The following is a 20481-nucleotide window of genomic DNA, read 5'->3' on the forward strand; positions in this document are numbered from 1 at the left end:
TCAGAGAAGACTCTAAATTCTTTTATTAGGCTGTAAGCAAGTTAGGGTGCAACATAATTTCTTTATGGTGTGTGAGGGCTCCCAACACGTCCTTAAATAGCAGAAAAACATATAATGCTCAATTCAGTTGAGAATCTTCCACAGAAAGCATTTCAATAGAGAGAATCACAATGTTTCTGCTCCACCATAAGTATATTATTTTAAAGTACACTTGAAATTTTAAATGCATACAAATTTAGAGGTTTAAGAAACTTCAAAAGCCAGAGATACAGTGTTTAGGAAGCCGAAGGCTGTGAACTGCCCTTCTCACTTAATCCATGCTTAATTTTGCATTCCTCACAGGTGAGCAGGCAGTGCCTAGAATAGAAGCAAAAACAGTGGTTTGTCCTTTGACACTAGAAGCTCCAGTCTTAACACAAGATTATTTAAAGACATTGTTTATGCTAAAGTTCACAAGCCTATTTTTTTTCAGGAATAATAGCTGTTTCTTAGTTTGAGACTCCCAGAATTGCATCCAAAAAAAAGGCCAATCACGATCTTCACGTCCAATGTTTTCACCATATTGTACTGCCTCTCAATTAGAATCCACTGTGACAGGCCGGCCCGTGGCTTAGCGGTTAAGTGCGCACGCTCTGCTACTGGCGGCCTGGGTTCTGATCCTGGGCACGCACCGGCGCACCGCTTCTCAGGCCATGCTGAGGCTGCGTCCCACATACAGCAACTAGAAGGATGTGCAACTATGACATACAACTATCTACTGGGGCTTTGGGGGGGGGGGAAGGAGGATTGGCAATAGATGTTAGCTCAGAGCCGGTCTTCCTCAGCAAAAAAGAGGAGGATTAGCATGGATGTTAGCTCAGGGCTGATCTTCCTCAAAAAAAAAAAAAAAAAAAAAGAATCCACTGTGACAAGTGAGAGTCTTTAGAGAAATGTGCCCCCAAAACTCATCCTGTAACACTGTAGTAGAAATAGCTATTGTTAAGTGAGCATAAGTGAGGCCATCTTGCTACGCTAAATGGGCCAAGCCCCTCCTTTGTGTGACTACTCGTTGCTCTGCCCGCACTCCAAAAAATTCACATGCTCTCCTGATTTATGACCTCCACTTACGTATGTACTCCTCAATAGCTTGATAAATTAAAAACTGTGTTCTATGAGTTTCTCCCTAGGAACAGGCTGACCACAGGGGCAAAACACACCTATAAGGTATCCATCACAGCTGACAGAAGAATGGAACAATGTGATGCCTAGAGCCCATCACCCCTGGAGAGCAACATCCCTGGACCCCCTCCTCACTGCCAATTTTCCCTATATAACTGCCTCAAGATTCTGTAATCTTTGAAGACGGGTCTTTGAGACATTAGTCACCTGTCTTCCAATTTGCAGGCTAATCTAATTAAACTTTGTTTCTTGATCTCTAACTTGTGATTAATTGGCTCAGATTGCGGTGAGCAGAGTGAGCCCATTGCTTGGTAACACTATTATTTACTGAGTGCTTCCTGAGCGTCATGAATAATCATTTCTATTCCTTACAACATCCCATGAAAACAATTCTGATCTCCATTTTATACAGATGAGAAAACTGAAGATTAGAGTTTAAGAAACTTTTTCAAGGTCATACAGCTTAGTAAGTGGTAGAACTAGTTTTCAACCTAGGTAGTCTTAACGGCGGAGACAATGCTGTTCACTCCAGAGTCCTACTGCTTAAATCCCCTAATGAGACCACGATACATATTAACACAGGAAAGGCTCTGAGAAGTCATGCAGTAAAGAAATCTGTCTAAATTTTGTGTAACCCTGTGATGGTAGGAGCCATGTCTGCTCATTAAGATATTCTTTAGAGTCTTGCACAATGCCTTGAACATAGCAGGTACTCACTCAATATTTGTTGAGCAAATAAAATAGGGAACTACGCTAAATAATGAATAATTATGGTTGAAGTTGAACAGCAACAACTCAAAATTTGAGGGTTAAAGAGTTTTTTCCCCAACATATGGATGTTAAACTGTTTAATATTATAAATGGTGAATGATCTTTCATTTAATTTTTTATAATTTTCTTCATTACAATTCCTCAAGCAAACAAATTACAAACCTGTTATGCCCTGGACCAAAACCAGCCCCACGGAGGTGGTCTTCAAATGAATGGAATTTACTCTGGCATGCTCCTATGTATGACACCTTTCCAAGGCCAAATCCCAAGATACCAGCCACTGTAAAAGCAGGTTAGGAAAAACAGATAATTTAAAGGTTCCGAATCTCCTCCATCAATTATCTTGTAGAACTTTCTTTATTAACAGTAGTAATTTTTATATTAAAAGTACCATGACAAATCAATGAACAAAACCTCTGAGAATGAAGCTCCCTGTTAAAGTGCAGGATTGACAACTGGAGACTTTTCTGATCTCCTCCATGTTGAACTGATGGTAGAAGGGCCAGGACAGAGCAAGCAAAGGTGCTGTCCCAGAGACAGGCAACCAGGCCCAGCTGGCAAACATGTGTCTGAGGCCATCAGGGGAGGAAGCAGGCAGCAGGGTTTGGGTTGTGGCTATAGGTGGCCTCCAAATCACTGAGAGGGGAGCCCCTTAACTCTCTTTATGGACTGGAGTTTGGGGCACTGCAGTCCATCTCGCTTGTAGAGAAGAGAGGTCACGAGGCAGAGGAACCTCCTATGGAAGAAATCTCCCACCTGCTCCTCCTGCTGGGAATGAGGTTCCAGACTGTGTATTGGACTGCACCCTCTTTGTACATAAAAGTCTTTGTATACATAACGAGTGGAATAAGATGAAACTCCAAGGTTGTGGTAAATGTATTATTAGATAGTCCCTGGTTTTAAAAAATCATTCTTTATGTCCATTATGGAAAATATTTTGAAAAAATTGACCAAAAGAAGAAAATTTAAGTCCCTAACAGATCTATCATTCAGAGGCTCTGCTGTTGACATCCTCCTGGGTGTCCTGCCAGTCCCTCCTAGTCCATGAAAGGACTGTCTAAGGTGAAGTCCCTACTGCTCGGCTTTACCTCAGAAAGTGCTGAATGAACTAAGAACTGCAAGGAGGCAAAAAATGGAGACTGAGTTTTTAGAGTCAATATAGGCAATTTGGTTAACCTGAACATTCGTATCTCGTTGCTATAAACATCTTTCTTTTAAAAATGAATCTTCTGTTTTTTACTTCTATGACTTACGTGCAACTTTAGGCAACGATCCAAATCTTGGATTGGCTGCTAAATAACCTAAGGAGTAATATATAAATACATTATTATTTCATTTTATAACATTTACATTTATAAAATATAAAGGAATCTTCAAAGTTTAAGATATACACAGATTATTACCTAAAGAGATGATCTTAAAAGAATTATAATTCAATTCCTCATTGGATTTAACTCTCACATAGCCATTTTTGGTAAGTAGCAAGTATTAGCTTTAAAAGAATAAGAAACAGACAACTCAAAACTGATTTAGAGATATCAAAGCAAAGGTGGAGGTAACAACGTAGTTCCAAGCAATTAGTCATTGCCCCCTCCCCTTTTTAATTAACTCAACACAGTTTCAGTTTAGAGATTCACAGTATCTATATCACAATTTTTAAACGAAAACATTACAACCTGTGGTAGGCAGAATAACAGCCTCCTAAAGATGTCTGCATCCCAATCCCTGGAGACTATGAATATGTTACACTATATACTAAAGGGGAATTAAGCTAGAAAATGGAATTAAGGCTGCTAATCAGATGACTTTAAAATAGAGTGATTATCCTGGATTATTTGGGTGGGCCCAATGTAATCACAATGACCTCTGAATGAGGAAGAGGGATTTGGAGACAGAACCAGACAGATGGCAGTACGAAAAGAATTTGGCTCAACCATTTGCTGGCTTTACAGACAAGGAAGGGGCTATGAGCCAAGGAGTGTGGGTGGTCTCTAGAACCTAGAAAGGGAAAGGAAGCCCAAGAGCCGCCAGAAAAGAATGTAGCCCAGCCGACACTCTGATTTTAGCCCAGTGAGATCCATTTTGGACTTCTGACCTCCAGAACTCTAAGACAATCAATTTGTATTGTTTTAAACCACTATGTTTGTGGTAATTTGTTATAGCAGCCATTAGAAAACTAATACACCACCCTGGAAAAGCATATTTACACACATGTAAGAGATGGTAGATTTTGAGTATGCAGTTTAATATTTATAAAACATAGTCCCTATAGATGTTGTGGCCATATTTTTTTGTTGTCCAAAATGGTCCGACAAAGGCTCCTTACTGATTGATGAATATACTCCTATAAAAAGACTATCTTCAGGGGCCAGCCCGGTGGCGCAAGTGGTTGAGTGCGTGCGCTCTGCTGCAGCGGCCCGGGGTTCACCGGTTCGGATCCCGCACGCGCACCAACGCACTGCTTGGCAAGCCATGCTGTGGCGGCGTCCCATATAAAGTGGAGGAAGATGGGCATGGATGTTAGCCCAGGGCCAGTCTTCCTCAGCAAAAAGAGGAGGATTGGCAGATGTTAGCTCAGGGCCGATCTTCCTCACCAAAAAAAAAAAAACGACTATCTTCAAGTTATAAAAATGAAATCATATTTAATAAATCACCTGTAAGCACAACAATAATATTGATTGAAATGGGATTCTCCTAGATATATGACACACGTGGTCTTTGAGATCCAAAAAAGAACTAGAACATCTTCCCTCATGTTTGCTAGGTATAAATACTCTGTAAAATCCTGGTAGTCAGCAGTCATCAATACAATGGGCTTCAACAGGGTCAGGTGCCTTCTTGATATCTGGGGACTAAGCAAGGCCTATGAGTTCTCTAGTGAGATGGAGCCAAGGAGAAAGAAGAGAGCAAGGAGGGAAGAATAGAGAGGAAAACTGGAAACTCTAAGAGGCAGGGAGTAGTTATGTGTGGAGATGCAGGGCGGCTGCTAGTCCTCACGATCTATTGTACAAATTTGACAGGGTGCCCTTCCTCAGGCAGATGCAGCCTTCTGCCAGGACAAATGGCTTGATGGACAGAGCCTGGGTGGATTTCAGCCCCACTTACTTGCTCCCTGGAGCATACTTGTGCAGGGAGACGTTAATTCCATCTGCAACTTTAATTTCCCTTTGCCATGTAACCTAATATAGTCACTCATTCTGGGGATTAGGACATCTTTGGAAGATTGGGGGGACTTAGGCTGAAAATATGCAAAAGTCTTTGTAAACAGATCCTCCAACAAAAAATAAATGCCAAGTGCCAAAAAGCTGCCAAGAGGGTCACAGAAAACTGGGCTCTCTCAAGTTAAATTATTTAATAATATTGAATCTTACCTTGGTGGACCAGTCCTTGGGTGACAAGCATGCTTACAAGAGAAAAAGGCAGAGCTGTAAAACAAAAATGCCCTTCAATATTGGTATTTGAAAATTTGGCACCTCACCTAGAAGTCAGGGAGAATTACTCTGAGTTTTTTTCTCTTACCTACCTTGGCAATGAGTTTTTAGTTATTTGTTATTTTACTTATTCAACAAATATTTATTAAGCATCGCATGGAGAATTTTCTTGAGATCTGCCCCAGGCACTCAACCTGATGCACAGCATTAATCTGACAAAACCTAAACCCCATCCTACTCCATCTCTGACATCCACTTTTATTGAATGCCCACCACGGACCAGATTCTGATCACTGCATGCGCCACAGGCATCTTCGTGTGTGTGCACTTAGCTGTTGAATTTGGGAGTTGCCATTAGCTTTATATTTTGAAATTTTCAATCCTACATAAAAGTTAAAAAACAGTACAATAAACACCCGCTCACCCTATCTAGGATAGCTCCCTGCTTTTGTCTTCCATGACATTTTGTTGCACAATTTGGATATGTCTATTTTCTGAAGATTACAAGATTACTACGTTCAGGTTAAACATGGGTGACATTTAGCTATGATTTTTAGAACGGGCAAGTTAGTCTGGCAAAGGCAGTTTCTAGTTCTGTCAAAATGTGTCAAATGACTTTTTCCAGAAGCAGAGAGCAGTGATAAACATGTAGCTCTTCCTAGCAACCCAGACAAATCAAATAGCAACCAATTCTTCAACTCCTATCTACCTAATGGTAGGCAAATGGGTCATACTGAAATGTTAATCTACTGGGGCTCAATTAAATTACTTATTCATAGCTTGTCAGGAAAGACATGAATTTTTAGGAGCACAATCATAATCACAGTAATGCATAATGAATATCAACATCTTTTTTTTTTTTTTTTTTTTTAAAGATTTTATTTTATTTTATTTTTTTCCCCCCAAAGCCCCAGTAGATAGTTGTATGTCATAGCTGCACATCCTTCTAGTTGCTGTATGTGGGACTCGGCCTCAGGATGGACGGAGAAGTGGTGCCTCGATGCACACCCGGGATCCGAACCCGGGCCACCAGCATTGCAGCGCGCGCACTTAACCACCAAGCCACAGGGCCGGCCCTGAATATCAACTTCTAAAGAGTGTTACTTCCAAAACAACTGATAACTGAATTTGAATGATTTCAGAAACCAAAATGAGTATTTCAAAGTATAAATTATCCTGACGTCAGCAGTGTTGCAAAATATTGGGACTAGACCCATACGCTCTATTATGACATTTTCAAATGACAAATCATGAATTTTTTAAATTCGAAGAGACCTTAATGCACAGCCTGAATTCACACCTTTGTCTTATATAAGGCAGTTCCAGAAAGAGCAAGTGACTCAGCAGAGAAGTTTACTTCAGAGACATTGCAAGAGAAGTATTAATGGAATGCTGCCACTTTTCATTCATTCCACAAACATTTAATAGGTATTTTCCATGTGTGAAGCACTGTGCTTGGTGCTGGGATGAAGCAATGAAACTGACATTATTTCTGAACTTAATGAAGGTTAGAGTCTAGTGGAATTTAGGAAGGTGTTCTCTTTTAAGAAATTCTAAATAACACTCGCAGTACATGTTCTCTGTCACATGAAGGAAAGTGTCACGTGTGCATCACTTTTTGCTAAGTGAGATAAAGTGCTCCTAAATTAGATTTTATCTCTGCCCTTAAAAGGGTCTTAACATGGATTTAAAGTCTAAACAGCCTCAGATATCAAAGTTCTTCAGAGAATCACGCAAAGTCCTGCCCCAAAATAAATCTTTACCACAATTCTAATACGAGATTTAGGCAGTTTATTGCAGCAAATAGAGTGTTAAAGATGAAGAGGGGTGCCAATTACCTCTCTTCCAGAAACTTTCTTCTTGACATTCTCGGATAATCTTTGAAATCTCCGCTCTGTGGATGTGCAGTTTTGATTTTGGACAAAACAACAGGCTCTGTAAGGAAAGTTAGATGCTGAGTTGACTGAAATCATCAGAAAAGCATCTGCTTTGTTTACTCTGGAGCAGGGCAGGGAGGGCTCTTCACCCTGGTCACATGGCCTGCGTTCTGTGCTGGCTGCCAGCACACAGCAACGACCAGTCTCAGCCAGTGCTTTCCAGCTGGGAACGCTGCATGGACTTAGGCAAGGAAAGAATCCCAGTTGGAGAAGCAAAGGGTAATTCACCGACCAGAGAGCATGGAGCAGACATCTGGTCAGAATGAATTACTGACGAGGCCACATTTTCTCTCTGACCTCCAGCCTCTGTCCCCGCAGTGTACTCTTCCTGGAAAGCTACTCACTCCCTTTGCCTACCTGGTCTCCTGACGACTCAGTTCAATGTTGTCTCCTGGGTGAAAAGCGAAGATTTCCTCTACAGCACAATATTTACACATCTGGAATGGCTCTCAGAGCAGTGTGTTACAAGTTATCTATTTACAGATCTATATTCCAGTTTACCTATTTATACTTCTGTATGCATTTTTAGACTATGAACTAACAGACTGCTTTTTATTCTACATAGTTTACTTTCTATCTTAAGTTTCTTTACACATTTATAGGTGGTCTGCACATAATTTCTGGTGGAACTACTGACATGGTTGACAATTTTTACTAGTTCTATAGTATTTTTTATCATGTTGATATGCTATAATCTGGACTAGCTCCCATCTTTTACGATCCCTCCCCCTTTGTAGGTATGTATGTATTATTTACTGACTCTTATGCACGTTCTCCATTTTCATTCTCCTCTGCCCATCACCACCATTCTGGGTGTTTAATGCGGATCTTTTATAGGTATGCATTTTTGCAAAATGTTCATTGTTCTGGGTGCATGCATCTTTTTAAAATGTAAATGGTATTGTTTTATATATTTAATTTTATTTTAAAAAATATTTTCAACTAAGCTTTATGTTTTTAAGATCCATCCCTGCACCCATCTAGTCCACTGCTTCTAACTGCTGCATAATTCTTCAGGATGTTTCCAAGTCCCCACCACCACATGTCCCCTTACAGACGCATGTGACAACGTTTCTCAGATATATATGTAGAATATATAGGGCATGCGTATTCCCAATTTGACAAAGTCTTGATAGACTGCCCTGCCCAGTAGCTGCACCACTCTCCACCCCCACCAGCAGTGCCTGAACCTTCCTCTGCCTACAGAGCCTGCATAAGGCTAGTTAAGCTGGATTCCAAGCAGGTTAAAGATTTTGTAGACTTGGCATTATCCAGTTTTCTAAATTTTGACAGTTTAATAGGTATAGAGTAATATTTTATTGTCTTATTTGCATTTCTCTGATAACTAATGTGTTTGAACCTCTCTCATATTCTTTAGGCAGACTGCCCTTCTCCTCTTGTGTTGAGGAAATCCTGGTAACTGGACCTGGGTTGTAATCTTTTTTATATATTGACTCATTAATTTTTTATTGTGGTAAAATACATATAACATAATATTTACCATTTTAAAGTATACAATTCAGTGACATTAAGTACATCCACAACATTGTGCAGCCATCACCACTATCTAGTTCCAAAACTTTTCATCACCCCAGAAGGAAACCCCATAAACATTAAGCAGTCTCTCCTCATTCTTTCCTCCCTCTAGCCCCCGGCAACCATTAAGTTGCTTTGTCTCTATGGATTTGCCTATTCTGGATATTTTATATAAATGGTATCATACAATATGTGACCTTTTGTGGCTGGCTTCTCTTCCTTTGCACAATGTTTTCAAGGTTCATCCATGTCGTAGCATACATCAGTATTTCATTCCTTTTTATGACTCAATAATATTCTATTGTATGGATACACCACATTTTGTTTATCTATTCATCCACTGATGAATATTTAGGTTGTTTCCACTTTTTGGCTATTGTTATGAACAATCCTTTACAAGTTTTTGTTTGAACACCTGTTTTCAGTTCTGCTGGGCTATATGGTAACTCTATGTTTAACTTAATGAGGAACTGCCAAACTGTTTTCCATAGCAGCTGCATCACTTTACAATCCCACCAATAAAATATGAGGGTTCCAATTTCTCCACATCCTTATCAACACTTGTTATTTTCTGTTTTGCTTTTGTTTTTAATTATGGCCATGCGAGTGGGTATGAAATGGTATCTCACTGTAGTTTTGATTTGCATTTCCTTGATGACTAATGGCATTGAGTATCTTTTTATTTGCTTGTTGGCGATTTATATACGTTCTTTGGAGAAACACAGACCCTTATCAGATATATGATTTGCAAAACATTTTTCTCATTCCATGAGTGGTTCATTCATTTTTTAAAAACAAATTTTATTTAATTTGGTCCTTACTATAAAAGCCGCACTTGTATTTCCTTGTTTGTGAATTATTTATGTAGGTCCTCTGCCATTTATATCTCTTGGAGTTTTAGTGTTTTTCTTGCTGAGATGCAGCTCTTTGGCTTTTGAAGTTTACCTTGCTGATTTTGCCAATGCTCTTTTTTGGATTCTTTGTTTGTAGTAGATGTCAATGTGGATGACGGTCACGTCACCATTTCTTGAGCACTTTCCCACGGGCCGGGCACTGTGCCAAGCACTTTACATGCATGATGACAAGGTGGAAGGCACTATGTCTTCAGAGCTCTACAAGCAACTCAAGCAGCCACCGTCCCTCTTCTTCCTCTACAACTCCCCACAGCACAGCACAGGGAGGTGGGGGTCAGGGTGAGCACAGCGATGAAAGAAAAAGCTGTTCTCCTTCTCCACTTACCTTAGTTCTTCAGCAAGCACTCCTCCTTATCCCAGTGTACATATCTCTCCTTGCTTCTGGCTGTGGCTGTGGCAGAAATAAGGAACACTCCTCTTCTCCCCTCTCCCAAACACATACATATATACACATCCAGGGTCGGGGACCCTGACTCTCACAATTGCTGTGAGTCCTGCAGTCAAGATTGCAGCTCTTGCAGAGTGTCCCCAGAGCTCTGCTGATCCTTTTCTGTGCAGCCGTAAATGTTTTATGGCTCTCGATTTCAGAGGCAACTAGGGTGTCCAAATTATTCTGCTTGTGACTTGATATCATTTGTCTGTGTGCCTCTCCTAAACTTTGCTCCTTAACCATCACCTCCTCCATAAACTATTTTTAGCTTGAAAAGTTGACCCCAGAGAACATGAACTCCATTTACCCATCACGAAATACTTTCTCTTTTCTTCATTTATGTGTCCCTGAAACACTTAATATTCATTCTTAACAAGTTGAAAAATTGTGCCCATGTTAACACTTGGGTTCTCAATCTGATGGATAATATAGCAGTAAGCACTCTGCTATCCTGAACAGGAACACCTGTTCAGCAGCACATACTTAGTATGATCAGCTTTGGTAACAAAAATGTAAAAACAAGCATCATGTATCATTCCATTAGGTTCAATTAAGAGTTTTGCTCCACTGAATGAAACCTCTTCAGTCATTGACAGCCTATGTAAGAGTTATTTAAGCTGGATTCTAAACAAGGAAGAGTAAAGAAAGGATTTTGTAAATAAAATTTTAAAAGGCTCCCTTTCAAGGCAGCCAAAAACACACTTTCCTTCACCATTCCATTTTCCTTGAACCCATCCAACAAAGTACCAGATTGAAAAAAGTAAATGAGATGACTGGTCAGGATGAGGTTTAAGGAAAGTCCTGTATGATGTTCCTCTTCAGATGGCAGACTTCAAATTAAAAATATACCTGCTTGCTTGGTGGTGGCAAATGGGGACCTTTATCTTGGTTTTCATGAGTAGACACTGAAGCCATGATGACTTTGTCTTTCCTTCCCTTCTAGTGGCGTGTACTCAGCGTACCCCTTGACCTGATGTCTAAGGAAAGTAGAAGAGAGTGACTATGCCATAACTGAATGTTTATATCAACATTAAAAACACACTTAGTATCAACTCACCTATCTGGGAAACTTATTTTCATTTGTCATTAGTTTTAATCAGCAACCACCTGCAAACTCACTTTCTAATGCTCCTCCCCTACCAACACACACAAACTCACTCACTAATGGTGACAGATCAGATTTACAGTGGAGTGAAATGTCACACTGTGCACAGTGAAATGTTTTACTACCTATAAATTGTGTCCTCAAAAGTTTCAGTTCATTACAAGGTCATTAACTACACAAATATTTACTGAGTGTCTATTATGTGCCAGGCCAGGGGATACACAGAAGGATGAGACAAAATCAGTGTTAAAGGAACTCACAGTCTGAAGGGGAAGATGGACAAGTCAGCAGTTACACAACATGCAAAGGGCTCCTCTAGACGTATGCACAGGGTGCTAAGGAAGGAGAGCAAGAAAGGTCTATTTTGTCTGGCCAGGTCTGAAGATATGAAAGATTAAGATTCCTGAGTGTTTAAGAGCTTTGTAGAGGATGGATGGACTCTGGGGGCAGGAGGACCACTTTGGAAGATGCTGAAATAGGGCAGGCAAGGAAAGAGACCTGAGCCAAGACCATGGAAGAAAAGATAGAGATGACTAACTTGGGTTTGGAAATGTTGGATTTGGGTGCCTATGGGAGCATACATTGGAATTAGCCAGGAGGGATTAGAATATTTGAGGATTTGGGTCTGGAGTTACAGACTAGGAGTAGGCTGGAGAGATGAATTTGGGAGTTGCCATCATAGAGACGACAGGTAAAGCAAGGAACATCAACAAAATAGTCTAAAAAGAGTATTGGAGAGAGCCAACCCCGATGGTCTAGTGGTTAAAGTTCAGCGTGCTCTGCTTCGGTGGCCCGGGTTCGGTTCCAGAGCATGGAACCACACCATTCATCTGTCCATAGCCATGCTGTGGTGGTGGCTCACATAGTAGAACTAGAAGGACTTACAACTAGAATATACAACTATGTACTGGGGCTTTGGAGAAGAAAAAAAAAAGAGAGAGGAAAATTGGCAACAGATGTTAGCTCAGGGCGAATCTTTCCCAGCAAAAAAAAAAAAAAAGAGTACTAGAGAATGTGAACATCGAGGCCAAAAGAATATCAACAAGAGAAGGAAAAAAACAAAACAAAAACCAGCCAAGGAAATGGCTGAGAAGGAATAGTTGATACTGAGGGGAGGGTGTTTCTGAAGGACGGAATGAATCATTGGTGTCACATGGCTCATAAATGTGATTTGGCAAGGATGGGCATAGTCCAGGTGGACTATGAGTCCCCCCTCCCCCCGCTACAGGCCACTGTACTCTGCAGCCCTGGACTCCATGACTGCCACTAATTTCTGCACAAAATGAACATGTTATCATACACAATTCTATTTCTTACTAAACTGCTGGCACATGAACCAAGGGTACCCTTACTTGTACCAAGTTTCACCCTAGGTGATTAACGTTCTTGTAGATGCCCTACAGCAGAAAGTCTTGGAATCAGAAAGACCTGAGTTCAGATCCTGCCTCTACTCCTTGCTAGCCCTGTGCTTTGCAGCAAGTGACTTAATGTGTCTGTGCCTCACCTTTCTTACCTGTTAAGTGGGGTAATGGACATAACAACCTTGAGGGGCTGTTGCAAGTATGAGGGATGAGGAGGAGAGGTGAGGTCCATAAAGCCCCAGCACACATTGAGGGTGTGGGCAGTAAAGGGCAGCTGTCAGAGTGGCCCTGGGCACCCTATTTCTTGAGGACCTCCAAGAAGCCTTTGTTGACCTAAGGCCACATTAGATTATCTTTGCTTAGTGAAGCATTAGGCCGTGACCTCAAATCAGGAAGCAAAGATACCGCATCTCACCTTTGGTGCTGAGGTCCCCTTGCACCCAATTAACCATCAGCCCTCATTAATCAAGCCTTCCGAGGATCCCGCCTTCCAGGTGCAGCTCCTACCACCACGCCCCAGTCTGGTCTGGGGTCTCTCTGTTTCTTGGGGGGAGAATCAGCCCGCTGAAATGCGCCGCCACCCCCAGCCAGAGGCCGCTTGCACGACCCCAAGCCCCCCACCCTCGCCCGGGTCACTGCCGCAGCCCGAGCCGGGCGGGGAGGGGTCGGAGCGGGCGACTGCAGGCGGCCGCGGCCGACCCGCGCAGCCTGCGAAGCACCCTCGTCCCCGAGGATCCAGGAAGTAAAGCGGACAAAGGAGGCCACCCCTTCCTCGCCATCTCTCCCCCGTGCCCCCCTGGGCGGGCTCACCTGCGCGGGTAACGATTGCCTCTCACGCCTCGTCACCGGCGTTCGCTGAGCCGAGCCCGCTTCTCTCCGCGGCTGCCCCTGCAGCCGGGACCGCGCCCCGCCCCCCGCCCCGCCCCGCCTCGCCGCCCCGCCCCTCCAGGCCTGCGGGGCAGAAGTCCCGTCTCCGCGCTTCCCTGGCCCTCACCTCTCTTCCCGGAGCTTCCCTTCTGCTTCCTGCTTCCTCTTGCTCCGCGCTCGGCTTGCTGCTTCTCGCTTGCTCGCTTAAGTAACTCAACAAGTGCGCCGCCATCCCCCACCTTGCGGTCCCTTTCTCTGTTGGTGGCATCAGCACCCACACCCATCTGCTCAGGCTGAAACCGGCCTTTTTGGTAGAACCCCGCACCCCACCCTCAAGCCTTGTCATGACACCTGGTAGATTCTACCTCCTTGATGTCTTTCAAATAACTCCTTCCCTCCCAACAATAACAGCAACCACCATTTATTGAACACCATCCCTGGGCCAGGGGTTCACATTCACTTATCTGCAATCCTTTTTTCTTTTTGTTTTCTTTTTTTGACGTATAATTGACATGTAATATTGTATTAGTTTTAGGTGTACAACATAGTGATTCACTATTGGTCTACACTGGGAAATAATCACCACAAAAAGTCTAGTTAACATCCATCATTATACATGGTTACCAAAAAAAAATTCTTTCTTCCTTGGGATGAGGACTTGTAAGATCTACTCTTTTAGCAACTTTGAAATATGCAACACAGTATTATTAACTATAGTCACCATGTACATTACATCCCCATGATTTGTTTACTTTATAACTGGAGGTTTGTACCTTTTGACCCCTCCACCCATTTCGCCCATCCTGGTGCAATCCATTTTGCAACCCTTTAGGGTGAGTGCTATTATGCTCATTTTGTGGACTGGGCACTGAGGTGTCCAAGGCCACACTGGGAGTTTGGAGTCAAAGCCCGTCAGCTTGGCTCCCAGGCCTTCTCTTTCCCTTGTTCTTTGTCCATGCCTTCCTGCCTCCTGCCCTTCCCAACCTCTGACATGTGTGGGGGGGATGCTGGGTGTCTTTACTACCTATATCACTCACACCAACCTCAGCCGAGGTTCTTCCCTGGGACATGCTGCTGGGACTCAGGGAGTATCTTAAGCTGGAAGAGAGGAAGGGCCTCACCATTTCTTACCTTTTCTACTGTCCTAATAGGTCTCTACACCTCTGGCCTTAGCCCCTCCACAATGCTCACCCCCTTCCTTACTCCTCCGCCATCTCTGCCATCCACCTGGGCCTCCTTTGTTCCTAATGTTGACCTAACTTCTTCCACCTGAGCGCTGGTGTGGAGGCTCCTCCTACCTAGAGTCCCCTCCCCATCAGTCTTGTCCTGGCCTCTTCCTACTCATCCTTCTCTGACAACTCCTCAGAAAGACCTGCCTTGACCCCCACTCAGCCTGAAGTGGGTCTCTTTTCTTCTCTTTCATAGCAGGACGCCCTGTTTTCTATTTATCACCAGTTGTTATTACAGTCGGCCCTCCATATTGGGACTTGTGCATCCAGGGATTCAATCAATCGTAGATTGAAAGGCATACAATTGTTGCTGAACAGCTGAACATGTACAGACTTTTTTTCCTTGTCATTATTCCCTAAACAATACAGTATAACAACTATTTACATAGCATTTACATTGTATCAGGTATTACAAGTAATTTAGAGATGATTTAAAGTATATGAGAGGATGTGTGTAGGTTATATGCAAATACTACACCATTTATATAAGGGACTTGAGCATTGTGGATTTTGGTATCCACAGGGGTTCCAGAAGCAATCCCCTGTGGATACCAAGGGATGATTGTGTGTACTTAGTGTGTTTATTAGTTTCAAGCCTCTTTCTCCTGCTTCAGTCTAATCTTCATGAGGTATAGAATAAGATGATGTCTAGTTTGTTCACTGCTATGTACTTAGCATCTCAGATACAGGAGAGGCTCAATAAATGTCTCTCAAATGAAGGAACAAATGAATGAATGAACAAGTGAAGCCTGGGTTCAAAGACTGTCAAGATACTGTTGTTTTGGAGGATCCATGTTCCCTAGTAGATCCCCCAGACCACATTCTTATATGAGATTCACCAGTTTCTTTTCTCCCCCTTTTCCTCCTCCAAATGAAAGAGGATATAGTTTTACAGTTTTACATTGTGCTACCAGAAGTCAGAAATAACTGTCTGGGGGCCGACCCCGTGGCTTAGCGGTTAAGTGCGCGCGCTCTGCTGCTGGCGGTCCGGGTTCGGATCCCGGGCGCGCACCGATGCACTGCTTCTCCGGCCATGCTGAGGCCGCCTCCCACATACAGCAACTAGAAGGATGTGCAACTATGACATACAACTATCTACTGGGGCTTTGGGGGAAAAAATAAATAAATAAATAAAATTATAAAAAAAAAAAAGAAATAACTGTCTGTGATTTTGTGGTCTGAAAGGAACAGTGTTCTAATTGGCTCTGTGATACAAATGAACAGCCCTCCTTTACACCAAAGTCTAACTTCCAACAAATACCTTAAGGGCATTTGTCCTTTGACATCTTGCTACAATAAAGTCCATGCCCCCAGCCTCGTTTCTACTTTCCACCAAGATGTTCCTATTAATTACCTTGAATAACTAGAAGTTACCATATCTAATGTGCATGGATTATATGAATTCATCACTGGGTGTTTGTTGGACAAATCTGATGTGCCTACATACTGTTCTGGGCACTTTCAGGATAAAAGTGAAAAGACTGGGTCCTTCCCACAAAGGATTTATCAATTCCCAAAGAATTAGAATAAAATAAAATATACTTGGCCCTAGAAGTAGTAACATTGAAGAGAGTCTTTCTTAGCCTTCGCTTCAGCATCCTACAGGACCTCAGGATCATGATCACAAAGTTGATTACCACTGGCTATGGTAACGCTGTGAAAAACGTGGCTGATTTAGAAAGTGCCAAAATATTCATGGCAGGCTCCAGATTGAACTATTTCCATAGCACTGCCCTGTCCTAAGGTAAGATCCAAATTCATTAGCAGGGCCCTGCATGATTCAGCACCTGCCTGCCCCTCCAACACATCTCTCGTAGGCTGTCTGGGTGCCCTATGGCATGACTGGTGGTCTCCCCTCTCATGCTTTTCTTTTTTTTTTTCTTTTCTTTTGTTTTTTTGGTGAGGAAGATTGGCCCTGAGCTAACATCTGCCAATCCTCCTCTTTTTTTTCTGCTGAGGAAGACTGGCCCTGGGCTAACATCCGTGCCCGTCTTCCTCCACTTTATATGGGACGCCGCCACAGCATGGCTTGACAAGCAGTGCGTTGGTGCGCGCTCGGGATCCGAACCTACGAACCCCGGGCCGCCGCAGCAGAGCGTGAGCACTTAACCACTTGCGCCACCGGGCCGGCCCCTCCCCTCTCATGCTTTTGCGTGTGCTGGAGCTTCAGGCTTCCTCTGCTTCTCCATCCCTCTCTCACTCATTCTTAGAGAGTGGGCCCAGGGGTCGCCTCCTCTTGGCAGCCCTGCCAGACTCAAGTTTATTTTCCCACCTTCTGTGCTCCCATCGCACTCTGTTATGCATATGTGTATACATATATATGTATCTATTATGCATGTATATGTATATAAATTTAATGTTCAAAACTAACATGTATGAAACACTATGTGTCAGGCACTCTTCTGGTCTCTCTTCACCTTTTAACTCCATCCCTACAGCAACGCTATGAGGGAGGTGCTAGTAACATCTTTGGTCACACAGCCAGGAAGTGACAGAAGCAGAATTTGAACCCAGGCTCCAGAGCAATGCCAGAGCATGTGTGCTTCAGAGCAATGCCACCCTGCTGTGCCTTGGCTGCCATCACACTGTTACAACGCCTGACGTCACTCATTGTCACTCCTTCTTGACTGTCAGCTCCTTGAGGGCAGGGACTGATCTTGGTCAGTAACTGGAACACTGTATGAACTCAGGAATGAATAAATGAATTAACGAGGCACAGAATAAAAAATGAATAATACATGACCCTTTATTCAAAGGGGCTCACAGTCTCTTTTTCTCCCTTCTTTCCTCCCTCCCTTGTTTTTTTTTTTTTTTTGGTGAGGAAGATTGGCCCTGAGCTAACATCTGTTGCCAGTCCTCCTCTTTGTGTATGTTGGTTGCCACCACAGCATGGCTTGATGAGCAGTGTATGTCCCCACCCAGGATCCAAAACTGTGAATCCTGGGCTGCAGAAGCAGAGTGGGCAAGCTTAACCACTATGTCACCAGGCTGGCCCCTCATCCCTCCCTTCTTTCCTCCAGTCCTTCCTTAACAAAATAATTGCAGGGCCTTTTTAACAACCTGAGAAATTGGTAGTATTATTCCATTTTACATGCAAGAAAAACGAGGCCCAGAGAAGTTAACATGGCCAAGGTCATAACTGGGAACGACCTTGGGAAAGAAACAGCTTTCTAATTGAGTTTGTGGTAAAAATGAACAGCCCTCTGTTACACCAAAGTCTAACTTCCAGCAAATACCCTAAGTGGCATTTGTCTTTTAATATCTTGCTACAGCCAGGCACAGCCAGGATTCAGACCTCAGCGGCCTGGCTCCAGACTCATGCTCTAAACCTCTACAGTATATATGTCTCCAGTAGCCTCACTGGGTAGGAGAGACACATAGCTGATACAAAACAAGAGACAGGTACAGAAGCTTGGGCAGCAGGGGAGAGAGAGGGACCAAGACAAGCCATTTGGGCGAGGTGGGAGAGAGTGCCAGCAGTGTGGCTGGCTGAAGAGCAGGCCCTGGGGGGAGGGTGGGGATGGTTTAAGAACCAAACGCAGGTAGGAATCTAGATCAGCACCACCGGGAGGTCAGGGCTCATTCACAACCGCCTCTGCCCTGCTGGTTAAATGGGGTCCAGGACCAGTTCCTGGTGGGGAGGTGTGTGTGTGTGTGTGGGGGGGGGCATCTTGGATGACCTCCGAGTGGCCAGCACAGCCCTCACTCTCCTGCCATCCCTTTTCTTGTCCCAGCTCTCTGCTTGCCATCTGCCCAGCTCTGTGAGAGGCTCTGTGAATCACAAGATCTCGTGAGTCACTGGTTCCCTCTCTGAGGAATAAATAACGTCAAGTCTCACAAAAGCAGAGCGGCCGGGTTTAAATGAGGTGTCACACAAAGATGGAGTGCGCGTTCTGCTTTCCGTTATGAACGGGCACCGCTGTCAGGAGAGACACTTTGGCAGGCTCTCAGCTTGAGCTGTCGTGCCATCGACCCAGACCTCTGGCTGCTTTAGGTCCCTCTGGGTTTGGTGTTCTGACTGCCAGACTCAGCTTTTCTTTTTGCCTCAGAAGAGGCAAAGCGGGCCCTGGAGATCATAATTTTGGCCCAAATGGGGAAAATCTGAAATATGAAGATGAGTGTACGTCGATTTGGTTGTGTCTCCAGTCTTCCTTGAGGCACGCCTATCCTTTATTTCACTCTTGAATGCTGATAATAGACATCCTGAAAGTAAATTTAGTACTTACAACATTCCAGAACTGCTTTCCAACGCCTATGACATGTAAAGTCCTTTGAATGCAAAAAACAGAGTGCCCCTGGTGTAGCAGAGAGAATACGTGGTCAAGCAGAGGCTAGTAATATCTTGTGGCAGATTTTTTTGACCTCATTCCAAGAGTGCGTTGTCATCTTCGTGTCCTGGTGCCTGTCCCAAGCCTTTCTCTAGAGCAGCCTCCCCACTTGGCTACCATCAGGGTAGGAGAAAAGTAATTTGATTTTCTGGTGAAAAATACTCACAACAGTGTGTAAATCCAAGCATAGATTTACTCCTTGCAGGGCATAATTCCATTTTAGAAGAGAGTCTTATTATTCAAAATTTAATTGATAGAGGGTTGGGTGAGACACTTTTTTTTTTTTGCTGAGGAAGATTCCCCCTGAGCTAACATCCACTGTCAATCTTCCTCTTTTTTTTTTTATGTCAGCTGCCACCACAGCATGGCCACTGACAGACAAGTGGTGTAGGTCTGCACCCGGGAACCGAAACCTGGGCTGCCAAAGTGGAGCGTGCTAAACTTAGCCACTAGACCACTGAGGCTGGCCCGATAAGACTTTTTTTTTTTTTAAATAGACATTATCTTTTAGAGCAAGTTTAGATTCACAGCAAAATTGAATGGAAAGTACAGAGATTTCCCATATCCCCCCTTGTCCCCACTCATGCATAGCCTCCCCCATTACCAACATCCCCCACCAGAGTGGTACATTTGTTACAGGATGTTACAATCGATGAACCCACACTGACACAGCGTTATCACCGAGTGCATTATGGTTCATTCTTGGTGTTGTACACTCTATGGGTTTGGACAAATGTATAATGGCATAAATCCACAATTATAGTATCATACAGAGTATTTTCACTGCCCTGAAAATCCTCTATGCTCTGTCTATTCATCCCTCTCTCCCCCTGGTAAATACTGACCTTATTATTGTCTCCATAGTTTTGACTTTTCCAGAATGTCATATTGTTGGAATCATACAGTAGGTAGTCTTTTCAGATTGGCTTCTTTCACTTAGTAATATGCATTTAAGGTCCCTCCATGTCTTTTCCTGGCTGGATAGCTCATTCCTTTTCAGCACTGAATAATATTGCATTGTCTGGATGTACCACAGCTCATCTATTCATCTGCTGAAGGACATCTTGCTTGCTTCCAAGTTTTGGAAATTATGAATCAAGCTCTTAATAAACATCTGTCTGCAGGTCTTTGTGTGGACATGAGGTTTCAACTCCTTTGGGTGAATACCAAGGAGCATGATTGCTGGATCATATGGTAAGAGTATGTTTAGTTTTGTAAGAAACTGCCAAACTGTCTTCCAAAGTGGTTGTACCATTTTGCAATCCCACCAGCAATGGATGAGAGTTCCTGTTGCTCTACATCCTTGACAGCATCTGGTGTTGTCAGTGAAGATTTCCTTTTGAGAGGAATTTTCTGGAACCCCTTCGTTATCCTGGTCAGTCCTCCTCTCCTGATTCGCTTTGCCTAGCCTTAG

General features: G+C 43.3%; 1 protein-coding gene across 4 annotated transcripts; it reads right to left on the minus strand.

The window, feature by feature from the left end:
- Positions 1-13734, minus strand: OCIAD2 (OCIA domain containing 2). 4 transcript variants are annotated; one of them, XM_087434291.1, is made up of 7 exons: positions 13638-13734; positions 11027-11154; positions 7199-7295; positions 5301-5354; positions 3183-3230; positions 2092-2209; positions 1-357 (listed from the first exon to the last, which is right to left on the minus strand). In XM_087434291.1, the coding sequence occupies exons 2-7, from the start codon at positions 11090-11092 to the stop codon at positions 276-278; spliced, it is 465 nt and encodes a 154-aa protein (XP_087290417.1). In that variant the 5' UTR covers positions 11093-11154; positions 13638-13734; the 3' UTR covers positions 1-275. The 4 variants fall into 4 exon arrangements, with proteins under 4 accessions (XP_087290417.1, XP_004419110.1, XP_087290416.1 ...); XM_004419053.3 differs by lacking the exon at positions 13638-13734 and adding an exon at positions 13454-13547; XM_087434290.1 differs by lacking the exon at positions 13638-13734 and adding an exon at positions 13059-13173.
- Between the last annotated feature and the right edge of the window lie 6747 nt (positions 13735-20481).

Source organism: Ceratotherium simum, chromosome 8 (assembly GCF_057802395.1).
Source record: "Ceratotherium simum simum isolate JZ-2026a chromosome 8, ASM5780239v1, whole genome shotgun sequence".
Classification (NCBI taxonomy): Eukaryota; Metazoa; Chordata; class Mammalia; order Perissodactyla; family Rhinocerotidae; genus Ceratotherium; species Ceratotherium simum.

Bases quoted from the DNA above. Each gene is read 5' to 3' on its own strand.
- OCIAD2 (XM_087434291.1), bottom strand. From the start codon at position 11,092: ATGGCTTCAGTGTCTACTCATGAAAACCAAGATAAAGGTCCCCATTTG. The intron at 7,296-11,026 runs GTATATTTTTAA...CTTTCCTTACAG, and splicing joins TGCCACCACCAAGCAAGCAG to AGCCTGTTGTTTTGTCCAAA. The intron at 3,231-5,300 runs GTAAGATTCAAT...ATTACTCCTTAG, and splicing joins CCAAGGACTGGTCCACCAAG to GTTATTTAGCAGCCAATCCA.